The sequence below is a fragment of the Nerophis lumbriciformis genome, linkage group LG11 (assembly GCF_033978685.3).
Source record: "Nerophis lumbriciformis linkage group LG11, RoL_Nlum_v2.1, whole genome shotgun sequence".
In the NCBI taxonomy this organism is placed as follows: Eukaryota; Metazoa; Chordata; class Actinopteri; order Syngnathiformes; family Syngnathidae; genus Nerophis; species Nerophis lumbriciformis.
Window position 1 is genome coordinate 39,189,030 of NC_084558.2, and position 21,480 is coordinate 39,210,509.

Here is a 21,480-nt window from a genome sequence, read left to right on the forward strand (position 1 = left end):
GCTTGGACCGTCACGTGATTACCCAACTACTTCCTTCATGATCTCCTTGATCGAAGTGTGTGTTTTATCATTCTGACCGACGTGTACGGTCTCGTTCAACATTTTCTTTCCGAAGTGTGTTCGCTAAACGACATTGAGCAGGTATGTTTGCATTTCCACGAGATTACTTGACTCCACCTTCGTGTCGCTGTGTCTTTTCCGAGTGACACCCTTGTTGTGGACACTGCTACTTTGCTAACACCATGTAAATACACACACACACTACAACATTTTCTTTTATATGAAAATGAGTATTGCAAACATCATTTTTCAAGAGCTGCTACCACTAGCAAACTAGCTGAGCCCCGCAGTTTTTTTTTAATCTTTTAAATGTTGTTTCAAAGTGAGCTAACTAACTCACCAAGACAATGTTTTACCAGGCATTCCCTTTGGACGCCATGTTTAATCAGTAACAACAATAACAAAAGAGAGTGTCACTCCTTTTAAGAAAGTCGTGAGATGGACTGCCTTCTTGACAAAGTATCCAAATGATGACTGTAATTAGCATTTATCAGCTTATACTCACATTTACTCAACTGCAGAGAGTAACAGGCATCGGTTAGCACAGGCCTGGGCAATTGTTTTGACTCGGGGGCCACATTTAGAGAAAAAAAAATGTGTCTGGAGGCCGGTATATCTATTTTTAGGAACACTAATACAAAACCTCACAATAATATCTGATTGAATGCTAAAAACGTTATGACAGACCGCCTTAATAAACGTAATGGATTTTTTAATTTTTCTATGAAGGATAAAACACGGAATATTGACAAAATATGAACGCCACACCCCCTTTCGATCGACATATTTTACAATCAACTGAAACGCACCAAAAATGCAACAAACAGTGAAATATGAACGTGAAAAGTACAAAATAAACCCACCTACAATCTGATACATCTGATACATCACTAAGCTTTAGACTTAGACTTAGACAAACTTTAATGATCCACAAGGATCATTAACGTCATCATTAGAACTTTGTTGTGAAAATCTGCCTCAGTGGCCTAGTGGTTAGAGTGTCCGCCCTGAGATTGGTAGGTCGTGAGTTCAAACCCCCGGCCGAGTCATACCAAAGACTATAAAAATTGGGACCCATTACCTCCCTGCTTGGCACTCAGCATCAAGAGTTGGAATTGGGGGTTAAATCACCAAAAATGATTCCCGGGCGCGGCCACTGCTGCTGCTCACTGCTCCCCTCACCTCCTAGGGGGTGAACAAGGGGGTGGGTCAAATGCAGAGGACAAATTTCACCACACCGAGTGTGTGTGTGACAATCATTGGTACTTTAACTTTAACTAAAGTAATGGATGAGCTTTATATAGCGTTTTTCTTTACAGTGAGAACCGAGAAGGCGTTATTCCCTCACTCCACAGTCGCACATTTATGGTGGGAAGCTACAGTTGTAAGTTAAAAGTTAAAGTACCAATGATTGTCACACACACACTATGTGTGGCAAAATTATTCTCTGCATTTGACCCATCACCCTTGATCACCCCCTGGGAGGTGAGGGGAGCAGTGAGCACAGCAGCGGTGGCCGCGCCCGTGAATCATTTTTGGTGATTTAACCCCCAATTCCAACCCTTGATGCTAAGTGCCAAGCAGGGAGGTAATGGGTCCCATTTTTATAGTCTTTGGTATGACTCGGCCGGGTTTTGAACGCACGGCCTACCGATCTCAGGGCGGACATAAAGTGTCTTGCCCAAGGACACAATAGCAGCAACTAGGATGGCGGAAGTTGGAGCCGTACCAGGAGCGCTCAAGTTTTTGGACTACTGCGCTACCATCTGAGCCAGGCCACCACATATAAAATATATTATAATGTAGGATAATAATGTGAAATTATCCAAAAAAAAAAGTTATAGTTGTGCAGTTGTATTTTTGCAAATTAAATATAATTCACTATTATTAGCAGTGTTGGGTTAGTTACTGAAAACCAGTAACTAGTTACAGTTACTAGTTACTTTATTTCAAAAGTAACTCAGTTACTAACTCAGTTACTGACACCAAAAAGTAATGCGTTACTGTGAAAAGTAACTATTTAGTTACTTCTTTTTTTCTTCTTTTTTTTTTAAAGCTCCCATTAATGCCCTTTTTGCCTTCATTTCAGTACTGTTATTGCACTGGAGAATAATACAATCTGTTGATCAACTTGACATGCATTTTTATTTTCCTTTTAACATAATTAATGAAAAACAGTGCAACATAAAAAGGCATTCCTCCTTTCTTTAAACTTGGACCAATGACCATTAATAAAAAACAAGTTTAAGTGCAACATAAGAAGAAACATCATCTTCCTTGAAACATAGGTAGTGAAATAAAGCCTGACATCTGGAGTGAAGCTGCTGTCTTCCACACTTGGAGCCATGGATTGTAGAATACTTGTTTTCAGTGGCAGGATCATTGACACAGATGGTGAAGTTTCAGTGCTCAGTAGAGATGGAACACTTTTGAGGGGTTTAAGGACCTAGAGGACCTCATCTGCCACTCTCACATCATCATCAGACAGGGTGACATTTGTCTTCAGGGTGTTGTGGGTCAATGCAGAGTATATAGCTGCCTGCTGCTCCAACATATCATAAGTGGAGTTCCACCTCGTTGGGACATCATGTATGAGCAGGCAGCTTTAGCATTTCTTGCTTTGTCTTAAGCACATGAGCAGCTGTTGTGCTTGGGTGGAAGTAGGAAACCTTCCTGATCCTCCCAAAGAGGCGCTCCAACCTATTGACTGAGATTCCCTTCTGTGATGCCAAATTCACTACATGTGCAAAGCACCTATCTGTGGTCCCAGTCCTGCCTCATTCTCTGTAATTATTTGATTTTTGGCATTATCACGTGTGACTGGGATATCTTTATCTTCCATTCCTCCACTGCTTGTGTCAGTACCTGCGCAAGGTGACTCTCGTAGAGGGGGCGTGTCTTCACATCTCCCAGTCTGCTGTGATGAAGTGAGCGCTTATAGTTCCGCTGGACGTCCACTCGTCTGTCATGAGCGCAACAGATGATGCTCGGGATAGTTCATCCACAACTTTTTTCTTCTCCTGCTCATAAAGATCTGGCACAATCTTATTGCTGAAGTGGGTGCGCGACGGGATGTCGTAACGTGGTTCAAGCACATTCAGCATGTGTTTAAAACCCTCGTTTTGCACAACCGAGTCTGCACTTATAAACACACCGATTCAATGGCGGGGGCGTTCAAGCTCCTCCGTCACTCCGCTCGCCATGACCACGCTGTGTGTGGACTGAACGTGCCAACAACTTTCTTTTTTGTTTCATATATCAAACCGCGGATCAGTTGTGTGCCTCACCACACCCACACACGCACACACATAGACCGCGCCTCTTTTCTTCTCTCCGGCTTGTGACAGAGGAAGATTCAGAAGAACGACACCGCAGCGCTTCTGTTTCTAGCCGATACTACATCAAAAGTAACGTAAAATAACGCAGTAACGCATCATGTAGTAACGGTAACTAAATTACTGAATAAAAAAAAATAACGCGTTAGATTACTAGTTACCGCCGAAACTAACGGCGTTACAGTAATGCGTTACTTTGTAACGCGTTAGTCCCAACACTGATTATTAGTGAATAATATTTTTGAAATAATTTCCCCACAAACCTAATATAGATGTATAAATATTTTTGAGGCTGATTAATGGTTTGCACCTTGTGGGGAATCCTTTTTATTTACTCTCATGAAGTTTTTCTTCTTCTTCTTCACCACTGTCATCCACCACTGATGTTTTACGTGGACATCCAGGCCTTTTTGAGTTCCCAAGCTTACCAGTGTACTCTTTTATTTAATTTTTTTCTCAGAATGTACCAAACTGTTGATTTGGCCACTGCTAACATTTCTGCTATCTCTCTAATGGTCTGTTTCACCTCCGTTGAGGGCTCCTATGACCGCATGTTGTGTGTTCACAGCAACAGTTTCCAAATGCAAACGCCACACCTGGAATCAACTCCAGACCTTTTAACTGCTTAACTGATCATAGATTATTGAGGGAAGAGCCCATGCAGCCTTTTTAGTTTTTTTTTTGCAGTTTTCTGAGTCGATTGTTCAGTTACTTTTGGCCCTTTTGAAAAAGAGGCGGTTACGTACAAAAGAGATGTAATCCCTAAACCCTTGCTCCAATTTGGATGTGAAAACTCTCAAATTACAGTTGAGAGTCTGCAATTTAAGCCCATATTGATTATATAATTGTATCCTGAATATGTTGTCGTAAGCAGCTAAAATAACAAAACCTGTGTCACTGGCCAAATACTTTTGGACCAAACTATATATATATATATATATATATATATATATATATATATATATATATATATATATACTGTTTATGTATATACAATATTCATGTGTATATATATACTGTTTATGTATATACAATATTTATATGTATATGTGTGTGTGTATATATATATGTATGTGTATATATATATGTCTTAATAAGGTTATCCAAAAAATAGTGCTCGATACCGTAGTAGAGCGCAATATATGTATGTGTGGGGGAAAAAATCACAAGACTATTTCATCTCTACAGGCCTGTTTCATGAGGGGGGGTTCCCTCAATCATCAGGAGATTTTAATGGGAGCATTCACATACCATGGATTATATAGGGCACAGAGTGGGTGGGTACAGGCTGGTGTAGGGGCGTGGTGATTGGCTCATGTGTTACCTAGGAGGTGTTTCCGTCTGTGGCGGCATGCTGTTACAATTTCGCTGCGCTTGTTGAGGGATGACAGGTCTGGACGGTAAATAATAAACAGTTTTTCTTTCAAGCATAGGTTGCATCTTTTATTACCACTATTGTAAGGTGTGCTGGATGCAAGAATTTGCCATGTTATTGAATATTCAACATTATTGTCTTTGAGGTCCCAAATGTGTTTGCTGAGTTCTGTGGTATTCCGCAGGTTTTGGTTCCTGAAAGAAGCCTTGTGATTGTTCCATCTGGTTTTGAACTCTCCCTCAGTTAATCCTACATATGTGTCGGATGTGTTAATGTCCTTGCGTGTTACCTTAGACTGGTAGACAACTGATGTTTGTAAGCACCCCCCGTTGAGAGGGCAATCAGGTTTCTTTCGACAGTTGCAACCTTTGTTGGTTTTGGAGTCGCTCTGTCCGGGGGCCGACGGCTCATTTGCAATTGTTTTGTTGTGGTTTGAGATGATTTGTCGTATATTGTTCATACAGCTGTAGCTCAATTTAATGTTGTTCTTGTTGAATACTTTTCTTAGGGTGTTGTCTTTGGGAAAGTGTTTGTCAATCAGATTGAGGAATTTGTGTCCAATGTTAGTTGAGACGTTTTTGCTGTATGGGGGGTTGTACCAGATGATGTCGTTTCGTTTTCTGTTCTTTTTCGGTTGGTTTCCTGGCGTGGGTTCATAGGTGAGGGTGAAATTGTATCCGCTTTCATCAAGGGCTTTTTGGTACGGGGGGGTTGCTTGGTCAAATTCAGCTTTGCTAGATGACAGCATCGATAGCCTTTTATTAATTCCGGTAGGTATTCTTTTCGTGGTGGTGGGTGGGTGGTTGCTGTCATGGTGCACGTATTGGAGTGTTGTGTTGGGTTTCGTGAATGGTTGGTAGCTGTTATTTCTCAGGTTGAAAGTGACGTCAAGGAAGTGATCACGATTGAAGCCAACAAGCAAACCGTCAACTTATATATATATATACACATATATATATATATATATATATATATATATATATATATATATATATATAGATGTATGTATGTGTATATGTGTGTGTGTCTTTTGGGCAATACAATACATTATATTACTTTATTTTGTTATTATATTACTTTATTATGTTTTCACCCTCACTTTTAAGTTGTGGTGGCTAATATATTGCCGTGGTGCACCACCACAATCAAATACATTAAGGGGAAACCCTGATATATAATATTCAAGATATTTTCTTCTAGGTTTATTTGTAGAAATATATTAGCTATATATTTTTCCATAGATAAGGAATACTGCTCCATAGAAGTCATATATTTGACAAAATACTATGCAATATAGTAAATATAATTTTTAAAGGATTCATTAATGTTGAGCAGCTTTTGATCTTCTCTTTGTGGTCCACTGCTCATGTCAGCCTTACAGATGCCATGTCAAGTCTTAAGCCAACTTTTTTTTTGTGCCTGCAGTGGTTCTTCGGTTACCGTGACGACCGCCGCCGGGACAATGTCGATGTTCAGCACGGGCGTCCTCGTGCTGACGTCCCCCCTCCACGTGCTCCCCCTGCGCATTGCTCCGGTACTCACCTCGGCCGCCCAGCTCGTGGAGCGCACCCTCTACGTCCACCTCCACCCCGGGCTCAACCTGGGCGGCGGCGGCCAACCCCGACCTGTCTTCATCCCGCCCGCCGTGGACCTTTCCACCCTTATCACCCGCCTCTACAGCAACGCCGCCGACGTCTGCGCCCACTTGGACGTCCGCGTTTTGCTCACCAACGTCCACGCACCTCCAGCTGCTAGCGGCGGGAGTGGCCCCTTCCCCACGCCGCAGTACCTCACCCATTCCCCGGAGGTGCTGCTCACGGACTTTCCTCTGCAGGACCCGGCTCAGTCCCACCAGGTGACCCAGTGTCTGCAGAAGTACACGGGACACTGCTACGTGTGCAGCCCTGCGCTTCCGTCAGTGCTGCTCCACCCGCAGATAGTGAAGCTGCAGGGGGAGCAGGAGGCGGGGCTTAAAGAGCCTGAAGAAAAGGTAAAACCGTTGGAGACGTACACTGACGTGGTGGTTGGCGGCACCTTTGACCGCCTCCACGGGGCCCATAAGACCCTCCTCAACATGTCATGCTTGCTCGCCACCAGACGCTTCCTCATTGGTGTGTGTGACCAAGGAATGCTGAAAAGTGAGTACTTTTAAGTGACTTCCTTCGGAAAAAGTGCACAAACTTGACAAGATCCTTTCCGTACAGAAAAGGTGCTAAAGGAGCTCATCCAGCCGTACTCGATAAGAGTCCAAAAACTACACGAGTTCCTGCGGGACGTCAAGCCCTCGCTGCAGGTGGAGATCGTGCCTCTCGACGACCCGCTAGGGGTGTCGGTGGTGGACCCCCTGCTGCAGTGCATTGTAGTCAGCGAGGAGACGCGAAGGGGCGGGGAAGCTGTCAACAGGAAACGTATCGAGAACGTAAGTTTAATAAGATCCAGGACTACGCCTTGTGAGGTTCTTAGCGGTCGCACACCTGTGGAGATGTGTTGTCCGAAATTGAGCTGTGATGCTGAAATTTAGACGGTTAAAAGTGCTTTTAGCAATCCTTTCTGGGAACATGCTGTTTTTCTATTAAGCTGCATTTGTCCATCTCCAAGAAATGCTTTTGTGCACTTGATCCACTTTTTATACTGAGACTGTAACTGTGCTCACCTTAATACATGCCATATATTACATACGGTACAACAAAAATATAAAATGACCGAAATTTCACTAACAAGTTCTTTTTTTTGTTGCTTCTAAGAATTAACCTGGCAGTCATTTCTCATAACATCAATTTGTGTTTTATTAATGAGTGGATAACGCCCCCTTTCCGTTGCCAGACTCGATATGGCGCCCCCATTAGTGTGATGTCATCCACAGATCTGGAGCCCATTTGCCTGCATAGACTGTAAAACTATTATTTTGATCATTTCATTGCATGTTTGTCACCCTGATTAATGATTACTTCAAAACTGAAATGGTTAACATTAAGAGCAAAAAAGAAAACTAAGGAATCGCCATTTTCGTACTTCCCTGGCCTTTCATCTCCTCTTCCATAGATACAATAGCCTTTCAAGCATCTTAAGGAAAATATCAGCAGAAGAGGACCCCCAAAAAAATACTGTATTTTATAGACTATAGAGTGCACCAGGATATAAGCTGCACCCACTAAATTTTAGAAGAAGAAACAATTTTACCATATATTAGCTGCACCAGACTACAAGCCACTGATATACCTTGGGAAATTAGTTATTCACACAGAAATATGTTCTAAATGTTTATTTAAATACCTTAATACAAACGGTGTCTGTAACACGGCAGTAAAACGACTGATCAAACAAAACAAAAATCATTGTCATGGACCCACTAGGGGCGGAAGCTAGTTCTCCAATTAGCTAAACAGACTCAATAACTCCACAGTGGCGTTTTGGTGAACTTACTAAGGAATTTGTGAAACTGAAACAGTACTAAAAGAATGCTGTTGTAAGTTAGTAATACTAACACAGACACTAGTAAATGTGTTAGCATATTAGCTAATGCTAATGATGCTGTGTGTATTTTGGGTATAATTTTACCTAAAAACATAATTTTCAGGTCCAGAAATATGAAATAAGTGCCAATATTGTCAGCATTAGAGGGGCTCATTTTAAGGAGTGGGGCAGGGGGACACACATTATAGCAGTGGTCCCCAACCTTTTTATAACTGCGGACCGGTCAACGCTTGAAAATTTGTCCCACGGACCGGGGTGGGGGTATTTTTTTTTTTTTTTTTTTTTTGTCATAAAAAAATACAATCATGTGTGCTTACGGACTGTATCCCTGCAGACTGTATTGATCTATATTGATATATAATGTAGGAACCAGAAATATTAATAACAGAAAGAAACAACCCTTTTGTGTGAATGAGTGTGAATGAGTGGGGGAGGGAGGTTTTTTGGATTGGTGCACAAATTGTAAGTGTATCTCGTGTTTTTTATTTTGATTTAATTAAAAAAAAAAATATATATATATATATATATATATATATATATATATATTTATTTTTTTTTATTTTTTTTTTTCTTGTGCGGCCCGGTACCAATCGATCCACGGCCCGGTGGTTGGGGACCACTGCATTATAGCGACACTAGCATAGCTATATGCTAACATTACACACACATTTTAATAGCCATCTCAAGGTATGATTAGCCTATTTGTTGAAGACAAACAAAACAATCAAACTTAGAGTGCCACCTCTGTAGCTGACTGACGCATGGTTGTTTCAAGATGTGTAGCGAAGCCTGCTATGTGCAAAGTGTTAGCCGTATACATGGGGTGAGTTCACCTAGCTCGGCGGGAGGTAGCATGTCAACAAGGCGGGAGTTTTTTCCTTTGTCGTGTCATAAAAAACCCAGAACTTTAAAGCCCCACTTAAGTACTTTCAGTTTTGGTTGATTTTGGCGACGCCAGTGGACCAAAGCGGTAGTGTTTTGCCAGAAGAAGACCACAGTTCCCATAAAGACTAGCGCATAATAGCATCAAACTAACATGATGTCCGCTGTAATATTGGCATAAATATTACGTCTCCAATGGCTATGATTATGTTAGATAGCAGACACTATCAATAACTGATCTTGGATTGCGCTACAAACATGACGCTACTACCAAGAATGTATTGCGGCGGATGCAGGTCCGAAGCAAAGAAAGACCAGCGACATTTTTTTTGAAGGAAGTAGTGTAAAACTATCACTGGCTATTTATTGCGACCACACACATTTCCGATAGCTAACATTAGCATTTTGATTTGAGCATCAAAAGTCACTTAATAGTTTAGATTGATCAGAGCTAAGGCAGCATCGGTCTGAAATCCCTCGTTTTTGAGCTCACGCCAGCGAGTGAAAGCCGGGGCAATGTTGATCCATGTCTGTCCTTTTATCCGTGTAAGCTGTTTTTGTCTTCTCAGACAAAACTTTTCATTTCTTTGGTTGTTTTGGAACTTCGGCCATGATAGCAGTAATTGCAGTGAGGCGTTCTTCTTCTTCGTCTTTTAGTTTTCTGGCGGCACGTAGGCGTTCGCATCGACTTCCGTCTTTTTAACGAATGGAGAAAGAGGAAGTGACGTATACCGTAAAGCAAGTCAGCACATTTGCAGTTCTTTTTTACAGTCCTCAAAGTCATTAAATGCCGGTAAAAGCGATAAGGACCCCTTCAGGCCATGACAGAGGTGTCATTCAACTAGTTGCAAGTTGATGTACCATCCCAAAAGTTATGAAAATATTTTATGAAGGTTGAAAAGTTACTTAGGGCTGCTTTAAAGCTGACCGTCATCTCAAAAAAGTGAAAGAAAGTGATAGATTTTTATCACGTTTGTTGATAAAACCTCATTCAAAAGTACATATTGAATAATTGTGTCATGAAGGGGGTTAGAATTAAGAATTAGTCGATTAATTGCGTTGTAAGAGTTGAAGAAATTGAGCCCAACTGAGTGCAGTACTTACTGAAACCATGAGAGGCGCTATTGGTTTAGTCTTAATTAGTTTGCTGTGTGAAAACCATATCCTATCACTCCTAATTTAGGGTCTTCCAGCTCTGGTTCTTCATGAGATCCAGTTGCTAAAGGATGCGCATCACTCCGAGACTGAGGAGGAGAAGATCAGCTCTTCCAGCCTGCGCACCCGTCTGCTGGGAACCCTCCTCGCCTCACCTAAAGTAAGTCCCAGCACCCAGAAAAAAAGTCAAAAAGTATTTATTTTCCCCCAAAATGACCCTTTTTCCTCTTTGTTTTCAGGCCAAGCCTCATCTCCCTATCCATCCCTATGTAATCGGACTGACGGGCGGGAGCGGCAGCGGGAAAACCTCCGTCGCCAAACAGCTGGAGGCCTTTGGCGCCGTGCGGATCGACTGCGACAAACTGGGCCATCAAGTGTACGAGGCCGGTACTGGAGCCTACCAAAAAGTTCTAGAAGAGTTCGGATCAGGTAGGAGAACACGACTAGTCCGGTTTTTCGCACTTGTTGGTAAATAAATGAATGTTTTTTTTAGATGTTCTGAATGACGATGAGACCATCAACAGGCGAGCATTAGGGAGGAAGGTGTTTGGAAAGCAGGTAAAACACTGCAAAAACTGAAATCTAAGTAAGATTAAATATCTCAAATAAGGGTGATATTTGCTTATTTTCTGTCTGATAAGATAATTCTTCTCACTAAGCAGATTTTATGTTAGAGTGTTTTACTCGTTTTAAGGGTTTTGGTCCTAAATTATCTCAGTAAGATATTACAGCTTGTTGCTGAGATTTTATGACCTATATTGAGTAAAACATGCTTGAAACTAGAATATCAACTGTTGCAAAGCTGTGTCATCAACACTCACAAGTATAAAACTACTTTTTTAAAGTAATCATTTCTTATTTCAAGCATGAAAAAAAAAATCATGACTTTGACACAATTTTGTCTCATAATTAAAACGGATGACAGCCAAATGGACTTTGCTGTTTTATTTTCAATGAAACAATAGAACATACATAATCATATAGTAGTACAGTTAGTACAGTAAACTGACAGTTAATATTTAAACATTTAAGATGTGACATTTCAAACAATTTTTAACAGAAATAGTTCATGCACATTCAGATGAATTCTTCAAAATTACAATTAAAACATTTTTGGCCAGGGGCCGGACTGTATATATGCGCACTAATTGACTGAAAGAGCACGCACTTGGCGCGATGATGTCATGTTATCGATGGAAAAATGCATTTTTAGACAATATGATTTGCCTGAGCGGCTAGTAGACCCCGAGAGTAACAAGCGGTTGCCTTTTTGCCTTTCCATTAATAAACTAGTTTTTAGTATACGTTTGCTGGTTTCAAGAAATGTAATGCCGAGCGCATATCATTATGTCAAGATAATGGCACTAGAATGTACTTAATTTAAGAATATTTTTCAACATATTGAGCAAAAAAGTCTCATATTTTTTTTCTACCAAGAAAAGTGCACTTATTAGTGAGAATATACTTATTTTAAGGTATTTTGGGGTTCATTGAGGTTAGCACATTTTTACTTGTTTTGGAAAGTCTTGACAAGCCATATTTTGTTGTTCTATTGTCAGATAATTTTGCTTAGTTCAAATCAATCAATGTTTATTTATATAGCCCTAAATCACAAGTGTCTCAAAGGGCTGCACAAGCCACAACGACATCCTCGGTACAAAGCCCACATAAGGGCAAGGAAAAACTCACCCCAGTGGGACGTCGATGTGAATGACTATGAGAAACCTTGGAGAGGACCGCATATGTGGGTAACCCCACCCTTAATTTTTGTAATTTTTTTCTTGTTTTTGAACACTGGCTTTTTGCAGTGAAGATGGACTCACATTGCAGCACAAGTTGAGATCTTAGGGTTTTTATTCTGTTTTGCTGCAGGAGAGGTTAAAAGCGCTCACAGACATTGTGTGGCCTGAGATCGCGCGTCTCGTTAAGGATGCAATCAGCCAAGCCAGAAATGAAGGTAGCCATTCGGCGCCATACTGATTTGTATGTGCAGCATCACGCTGATGGTGTATTCCTTTGTTGTGTTTCTGTCAGGTAAAGACGTTTGTGTGGTGGATGCAGCGGTTCTTCTGGAAGCGGGCTGGACATACATGGTCCACGAGGTCTGGGTGACCATCATTCCCGAGGAGGAGGTAGAGTAACCAACACACTTTATTAAGTATGCCTGGACACAACATTAGGTCCTCCCAGATCCAATATAAAAACATGTACTGGTAACTGTATGTGCAATCAACTATCTCATTGCATTTAGGTGTTTGTTTCTTCTGTATGCCAGACTGACCCCAATATAAGACAACTTTTTTTCAACACCTGTTGGTTGGCTTGAATAGATCTCTTGACCCAGAATATATAAGCCTTTTTATGAAGATTTTTCGAGGGAAATACAATCTTCTATTCAGTCTTCTACTGTATTTACATTTTTGTGTTGAAATTGTTCATATTATTTTTTAGTTATGTATTGTAGGGCTGCACGATTTTGAGAAAAAACACAATTGCGATTTTTCTGTCCAAAATTGCAATTGAATTTGCGATTTTTATATATTACACATAAAAATGCAAAAAACTGCGAAAATAAGGAGTGAAGGAAGACATGTTACTTTTACATCATATTCTTGTCTCAAGGTGCCACCCACACATTGGAACATTACGCAAAAATGTACTCTAAAAAATATTTGGCTTTATGCAGACAAACTCAGAGCTTTTGTCCACATTAAGGCAATTCAACTACATAATGAAGAGGGCCGCAGTTTCAAGAGCCCAAGGTCTCAGGGGCCGCACATCAAAATTTGGATGTTTCTTTAGAAAGTGCCTCCACGGGTAAAATTCCTTTGAAACCGCGTTTACTTACAAAGTAAAAACACGTCAGCTTTCACACTGCACTGTCAATAAATTCATTATTCTGTCATCGCTACTCGTTTCCAACGTGTGCATCTAGACAGGTAGTTAACAGTATGAAGAAACAAAAACTAAGTTTTGTTGATGATTGATGTTCCTTCTTTTAATTCTTCATACATCTTCCTTTATTTAGGTTTGTAAGACTGAAAATATAAACATTACAAAAGTATAACGTCTATTGTGAATTCACATAAATCAAATAAAAGGTTTAGGTTTAATACACACAGCAAACATTGCACACATGTGGCTCAACGCAATTAAACCCAAGGTGAAGCTTCATCGCTCTCTGCTGGTCAAAGTCAGCACTACATTAATTTAACCAGTTTTGATCGCCAAAGTTAAACAGCCAAAAATAACACGACCACGAATACCAAATACCTCACAAAGGCAGCAATTTCACCACATTCATACTTTGCTGTCCAGTCACTGTTAAAAGTCAGATTTTTACGATTTATTGAAAAAAAATTCAGAGTCGATAGGGGTGCAACGATTAGAAAGGTCGATAATTACATTTGTCGGCAACAATTATATTTACCGGTATATATCGACGATAGTTGTAACGTCACATCTTGTTTTTCCGGGCAAAAGCGGATTCGCGTCGCCACTCTCACGTAAACAACATGTAAAGTGTGAGAACGTTTCCTCCTATTCTTGCTAAAAACAATATTGTAATAGCGGTAAAGAGCAAACTGATCAGTCAGCATTAATACCACTGATGAGTTCCTTGTAAACAACTTTGTAAGTGTAACACGCTTGAGTATCATGCAAACAGCTGAGTAGAGCATCAGAGCATGATGTAGAGCTACTGCCATCTTGTGGAGTTGACGTAAAAAAAATACATCAAGAGGTTGCCTCCAGCCACAGTTGTCAATGCTGAGATGCTAGAGAACCTGGGGTTGTTTGGTTGTTTGCTTTAGCAGACTACGATTAAAGCATTTATTGTATTTTTTTCTCATAAAATGACATCTTTTATTGTGAAACTCTCTAAATGTGCTGTTTAATCATTGCTTTATATACAGTTCCTGTTACGTAGTTACAGTATGTATTGAACATGTATTGTTTTTCACTATTAAAGTGGGTGACATTGTTATCACCAGGAAAGATGAGGTCACTTACGTAGGTTCCATTCTAGAAGCTAATCTTTCCTGTGATAAAATGGCAACCAAGGTAATCAAAAAGGTCAACCAACGAACAAGATTTCTCTACAGAATCTCCTCTCTGGTCAAAAAAAGCACCATGAAGATTCTAGCGGGAACTCTCGTTCAACCCTTTTTCGATTACGTTTGCACCTCCTGGTACCCCAGCACTTCCAAAACCCTCAAATCTAGATTCCAAACATCCCAGAACAAGCTAGTCAGGTTACTTCTAGACCTCCACTCCAGATCACTCTTCACTTCTCCAAAGTGGGGTGGCTCAGGGTGGAGGACAGAGTAAAACAACTTGCACTGAGCCTAGTCTATAAAATTTGCTACACCTCCCTGATACCGAAGTACATGGCAAACTACTTCCATAACTTAAATGACCGCCATAACCACAACACCAGGGGCAGCTCCACAAACCACGTTAAACCCAGATTCCAATCTAACAAAGGTCTTAACTCATTCTCCTTCTATGCCACATCAATATGGAATGCGCTCCCAACAGGTGTAAAAGAAAGTGCATCTCTGTCCTCCTTCAAAACCGCACTAAAAGAACACCTCCAGGCAACTACAACCCTAGACTAACACCCTCCCCCCACCACATCCCACCTCCCCGGATTGTAAATAATCAAATACCGGTATCTATACTTGTTCTTATGCTTTCTGAGCTCACTCTGTTCACTGCTCGCTGTACATATCCTACCAAGTCAGACCCACACTGTTACAATGTCCCATTTCTCTGATGATATTATTGTTGATGACTGAAGTACTGATCTCAACCAAACCTAACCCAAACCCCCGCCCCAACCCCCTCCACATCCCACCCCCCGGATTGTAAATAATTCAATGTATATACTCTGATGATTAACTTGTGTGATGACTGTATTATGCTGATAGTATATATTTATACCATGAATTGATTAAAGTGGACCCCGACTTAAACAAGTTGAAAAACTTATTCGGTGTTACCATTTAGTGATCAATTGTACGGAATATGTACTGTACTGTACAATCTACTAATAAAAGTCTCAATATGTGTTTATAGTTGTATTGTCAATCCACTTGTGTACCTGATGTTGTGGATAAACAATACTTCAAATACATTTGTTTTTTCTTTATTTGTTTTACTTCCAGGCATTTTTAAGGATAACTAAGCGAGATGGCGTGACAGCGGAAGATGCAGAGCGCCGCCTTCAGAGCCAGTGGTCCAACAGCGAACTACTCGAGCACGCCAACGTGGTCCTCAGCACGCTGTGGGAACCCGAAGTCACCCATAAACAGGTGAGTCCACCTCAACCCGTCAGTTTATGATCGTAATAGTTTATTTTTCTGTACGGCAGGTAATAAAAGCGTGGAATCTTCTCCAGAAGAGAATCCTGGAGACACGACAGTAGGATGACGCTCAAACGGTATAACACTTCAGTGCCTCAAATGTTTTTTTGTTTTTTTTTATAATTATTTTATCATGCATACGAAAAACAGTTGGGCTGGGATTCTTTTTTGGCGTTTTAGACAAACATTTTGTTTGTTCCTGGTTCTGCTCCAGCCTGCTTTCTTGTTCATCCCAAGCATTCTTTTATGGACCTTTGCCTAAAAAGGACTTTTCCCCCAATGTTGGGGGCATACAAGTTTCCTAAAGTCACAAAATGTGTCGAATCAACACTTAATGGCTAATTCAACGCTGATTACTGGGATATTTTGCTCACGTTTTGGAGATCTGTGCACTTTTCATGTGACCGTGTAAATATGCAGCACAGAAAAGGAACTGGGCCCACAAAGGTGAGAGCATACGTTTGCTAAAAGGTGACAAAAAGTGTTTAAAAATGACGAATCAAGGAATAATGGCTATTAATTTAACACTGAATATCGGGATATTGTGTAGTCACATCTAGACATGTGCACTTTTCAAGTGATCGTGTAAATATGCAGCACCGGACCACAGAAAAGGAACTGGGCCCACAAAGTTGCGAGCATGGTTGCTAAAAGGTGACAAAAAGTGTTTAAAAATGATGAATCAAGGAATAATGACTAATAATTTAACACTGAATATTGGGATATTATGTAGTCACATCTAGATATGTGCACTTTTCATGGTCTTGAGGGAGAAAACTGTACAATTTTGCATTTTTATGATTTGGGGATTTTCGAAATAAGCTTTTTTGTTTAGGTAATTGTAATTGGTGTGAGAAATTCCAAGCCATTTAATCAAATGTCACGTGCAATCTCCTGTTACATGTATGTATTAGTTTTGCATGGTCTTCAAAAAAACAACAAATATATTTCTCTCTCAAATGTAGTTTTTAATTATGAATGCTAATAAAAATATTGACATTGAACAACAAGGACTGTGCAAAAATTTACAATATTGTCTTGAATAAACGCATGCTCTTTCTAGAACACACACAAGTGCACTAGTAGAATAGCCGAAACATCACTTCTTCACCCTCACTCGTCCACTACGAGTTTGGCAGAACACGACGCCGACCCGAGCTCGTTGCTCGCCCGGCACATGTAAACCCCGGAGTCTGAAGGTTCTAAATGGGCCACAACCAGGCGGCAGACCCCGTCGTCTTTGTACTCAACGGACACTCTGGACGACTCGGATACGGGCTCGTCGCCCTGAAGCCACTTGATGTCTGGATGTGGATAACCTGGCAAATATAGATTACTCATTAATTGAAAGGAGTTGGTTGAATACTGCAAAAGACGCTTCTAACAATGTGGGGGTTTTTTTTTTTAGTTAGCTGAAAGAAAAAAAAAGCAGCCCAAATATTAGGAATTCTATTTTGTTGCATACAAACCTTATTTAAACTTTATTTTTTGTTCTGACTCTAGCAGCATCTCCACTCAATAATACCATCATAAAGTGATTTCATTTAATGGGGGGCCTTTTGTCCCCCTAATATACAGTACATAAACACCTTATATAATTTTGCAATAGTACTCAAATAACGTCCTCATTTATTATCTATGCTTTTAACAGCTGTACCTAAAGAAATGGGATTTTTTCTCATTGTCAAAATGTATTTAATTTGGGAAAAAAAGTTGAATTGATACTTTTAACAGTTTGTGACTAATTATGTGGGAGCATTTTTACCTTCTCGTGCCATAATTCAAGTAATGTTAAATAAAATTGCTCACTTTTTTTTTTTTTTTAACATTGACTCCTAGTATGTGTACAATATAGTTATTTACAATATAACTAAAACTTAATACTGTATGTACATACAAGTGAAACTAAAAAAATGTGAATATCTTGCAAAAGTTTATTCAGGTCAGAAGTTCAATTTTAAATGTGAAACTAATGTGATATAAACTCTTTACAGGCAAAGTGAGAAAGATTTCTTAAAATTTTGAAAAACGTAGTTTAAAAAAAAAAAAATCTTGAAATTTAAGCCGTAAGCCGTAATCATCAAAATGTTATCAAAAGAAGGCTTGAAATATCTTGAGTTGAATGTTATGAGCTTATGTTATATATTAATTTCACCTTGTAAAACTAATTGCTGGAATAAACAAACCTTTGCACGATATTCTAATTTGAGTTTCACCTGTATATACAAAAATATATCTTTAGAATCAGGGAGGAATGTGGCATAATTTTCACTTAAGAGTGCAATCAAAAATAAAGTAATTTGACACAAAAGTGCCAACAAAAACTTAATAGCGCCATCATGAACAAAGTGGTTTCATACAGAAGTGCTCACTAAAACTTAAGTGTCATAATCAAAGTCATTTGATGCAAAAGTGCCCACTAAAATTTAAAAGTGCATTACAATTTAAGTACTTTAATGCTAAAGTGCTCCCTGAAACAATAGTGCAGTCGTAAAGTAATTTAATGCAAAAGTGCTCAGTAGAATATAATAGTGCCATCATATAGTAATTCAATTACAAAAGTGCCCACTAAATCTTAAATTTCATAATTATTATTAAAGTAATTTGATGCAAAAGTAATCACTAAAATGTAATAGTCATTATAATTCAAGTAATTTGATGCAAAAGGTGCTCACTAAAATTTAATAGTGCCATCAAAGTAATGTAATGCAAAAGTGCTCACTAAAACTTAACAGTGTCATTATAAAGTAATTTGATGCAAAAGTGCTCACTAAATGTTAATGGTGTCATAATTAGTAATTTGATGCAAAAGGGTTTACTCAAACTAATTAGTGCCATTATAGTGTAATTTGAGGCAAAAAGTGCTAACTGAAATGTAATAGCCTATATGATGAATTTTATTCAAAAGCACGTACTAAAACTAAAGTGCATTATGATTAAGTACTTTAATGCAAAAGTGCTCACTAAAATATAATAGTGCTGTCAAAGTAATTTCATGAAAAATTGCTCACTATAACAATAGTGCCATTATATTATATTATATATAATGTGACGCAGAAGTGCTCACTAGTACTTAATAGTGCCGTCAAAGTATTTTTATTTATTTTTAACCTTTATCGAGGAAAGTCCCATTGAGATTAGGAATCTATTTTTCAAAGGAGTCCTGCACATTTAAATTAGATGCTAAAGTGCTCACTAAAACTTGATAGTGTCATTCAAGTTCAGTAATTAGATGCAAAAATGCTTACTAAAACTTTATAGTGTAATCATGAATAAGTTTGGTACCAAAGTGCTCACTAAAACTTAGTACTGCATTATACGAAAGTAATTTGATGCAAAGTTCTCACTAAAACCTAATAGTGCCATCATAAAGTAGTTTGACTCAAAAATATAATAGTGCCGTCAAAGTAATTTGATGCAAACTTGCTCACTAAAACAACGGTGCCATCATTAAATAATTTGAGGTAAAAGTGCTCACTAAAACCTAATAGTATCGTCATAGTCATTTGATACAAAAGTGCTCACTAAAACTTTATAGTGCAATTATAAATAAGTTTGGTACAAAGTGCTCACTGAAACTTAATACTGCAATCCCAAAGTAATTTGATGCAAAAGTGCTCACTAAAACTTGATATAGTCAGTTAATTTGATGCAAAAGTGTTCACTAGTACTTAATATTGTCATTATAATTAAAGTAATTTGAAGCAAAATTGCTCACTTAAAACAATAGTGCCATCATAAATCAATTAGATGCTAAAGTGCTCATTAAAACTTTATAGTGCCATCATAAAGTAGTTTGGTACCAAAGTGCTCACCAAAACTTAATACTGCAATATACCTAAAAGTCATTTAATGCACAATTGCTCACTTAAACTCAATAGTGCCATCATAAAGTCATTTGATGCAAAAGTGCTAACTAAAACTTAATAGTGCCATAATTAAAATGATTTTGTTACAAGCCCAAACATAATTTGTGACGTTGTTTTGACTCGGGAGCAGCAGTTTCACTTCATAGCACCATCATAATTAAATTGATTTAATTAAATTTAACACACCCAGCTATTTTTTTTAAAGCGCCCGCTCCAATCAAAGCAATTCATATAATAGTGCCTTTTTTTTTTTTTCTTTTAAGAGGGGAACTTTTTGCCTCCCGGTACGCATCTGAGGCAATATTTAATGAAGTGCATCACGGCTCTGTCAGATTCCTAACCATCCACGCGGCACGCCAGATGAGCAGTGGCTCCTTTGGGGAGGGTGGCGTCCCTCAGGGGCTCCCGGAAGCGAGGCTCGCTCTGGAGCTGCTTATCCAGCGAGCGGATGGCTTCCTCTGCCTCTTGGCTCCAGCTTGGCTCTGGATGAGAGGGACGGATAGGATGGAGGGGGGGCGAGACAGGGTTTCACAGATCACAAAAGGGTAAACTTGAAGTGACAATGTGGAACTTGTGAGTCATCTGCCATACGTATGTAGCTCCAGGACCTGCACGTATAAAACGTGTGTGTGTTTCTTTATCAGTCTTACCCTCTGAGGAGCTGCCAGGAGAGTCTGGCCTGTTGGAGAGGTTAGACATCCGCTGCAGGGCCAGAACAGCCTTGCCGGTTTTCTGCAAGTTAAAAAGAAAAAAAAGAAAAAGGACACTGAGTGACTGCAGAGTGCACTCAACAATGGACGTGCAAAAGATAAGGATAACAGGAAAAAAACATCAGGAAATGGAATAACGATAGTTACCTTTTTCCACTGAAAATATTCTATTTAAGTTAGTATATTTCATGTTATTAAAATGTATATATTCAATACAGATTTTCTTGTGATGTTAATGTGTAGTTGAAAATGTCCTACTTCTCTTAACTCTCCCTGTCCTTTCTCTGAGGCAGCTGAGCCCTCATTACAATAAGCATGATTGGCACTTATAACACCAACAAAATCTGCCTAGCAACAAGGGGGGGAAAATCTGCTCCTGGAATCCCTGTGGCTTATAACCATAGCAAAAAGTCATCTAGACCAGTGTTTTTCAACCACTTTGCATAGATACAGTCTGGTGTGCCGTGGGAGATGCCATTTCTCCTAATTGGGTTAAAAAATATTTTTTGCAAACCAGTAATTATAATCCACAAATAATGCGCCGTTGAGTGTCTTTGCTGTCTAGAGCGCGGCAGAGTAACCGTGTAATACTCTTCCATATCAGTAGGTGGCAGCAGGTAGCTAATTGCTTTATGGCTGTCTGGAACATGGTTTGTCATGATTACAATATACAGACGACAGCGGGAGGCAGGGTGAAGGTAAAAAAAAAGTATCTAATACTTAAACCAAAAATAAACAAAAGGCGAGTACCGCTTAGAAAAGGCATTGAAGCTACGCAAAACGAAAGTAAAACTCAACTGGCTGCAAAGTTAACCAAAACAGAATGCTGGACGACAGCAAAGACTTACAGCGTGTGACGCAGCAGACGGCGTCCATAAAGTACATGACATGACAATCAACAACAAAATAGCGCAAGACAAGAACTAAAACATTACACACAGGAAAACACTGAAAAACTCAAAATAAGTCACGGCGTGATGTGACAGTTCACCTACTTTGGGGCGGTATAGCTCGGTTGGTAGAGCGGCCGTGCCCTCAAGTTGCTGGCACGGCCGCTCTACCAACCGAGCTATACCGCCCCAAAGTAGGTGTACTGTCATGAACTGCAACTTGAGGGTTGCAGGTTCGATCCCCGCTTCCGACATCCTAGTCACTGCTGTTGTGTCCTTGGGCAAGACACTTTACCCACCTGCTCCTAGTGCCACCCACACTGGTTTAAATGTAACTTAGATATTGGGTTTCACTATGTAAAGC

At 39.6% G+C, this 21,480-nt stretch overlaps 2 protein-coding genes across 2 annotated transcripts in view; one reads left to right on the forward strand and one right to left on the reverse strand.

Moving 5' to 3' along the window:
- On the forward strand, nt 1-16,608 carry coasy (CoA synthase). Its single transcript, XM_061966611.2, has 10 exons — nt 1-141; nt 6,196-6,908; nt 6,975-7,189; nt 10,310-10,441; nt 10,521-10,710; nt 10,775-10,839; nt 12,154-12,238; nt 12,316-12,413; nt 15,450-15,596; nt 15,656-16,608. The coding sequence occupies exons 2-10, from the start codon at nt 6,233-6,235 to the stop codon at nt 15,707-15,709; spliced, it is 1,662 nt and encodes a 553-aa protein (XP_061822595.2). The 5' UTR covers nt 1-141; nt 6,196-6,232; the 3' UTR covers nt 15,710-16,608.
- LOC133610402 (myosin light chain kinase, smooth muscle-like) overlaps nt 16,595-21,480 on the reverse strand; it is a 20,774-nt gene continuing 15,888 nt past the window's right edge. The window contains exons 14-16 of the mRNA XM_061966615.2: nt 20,167-20,248; nt 19,858-19,998; nt 16,595-16,966 (exon numbers count right to left, since the gene is read on the reverse strand). Of these exons, the coding sequence (XP_061822599.2) occupies nt 16,761-16,966; nt 19,858-19,998; nt 20,167-20,248 (429 nt within the window). The 3' untranslated portion in view covers nt 16,595-16,760. The remainder of the gene's footprint in view (nt 16,967-19,857; nt 19,999-20,166; nt 20,249-21,480) is intronic.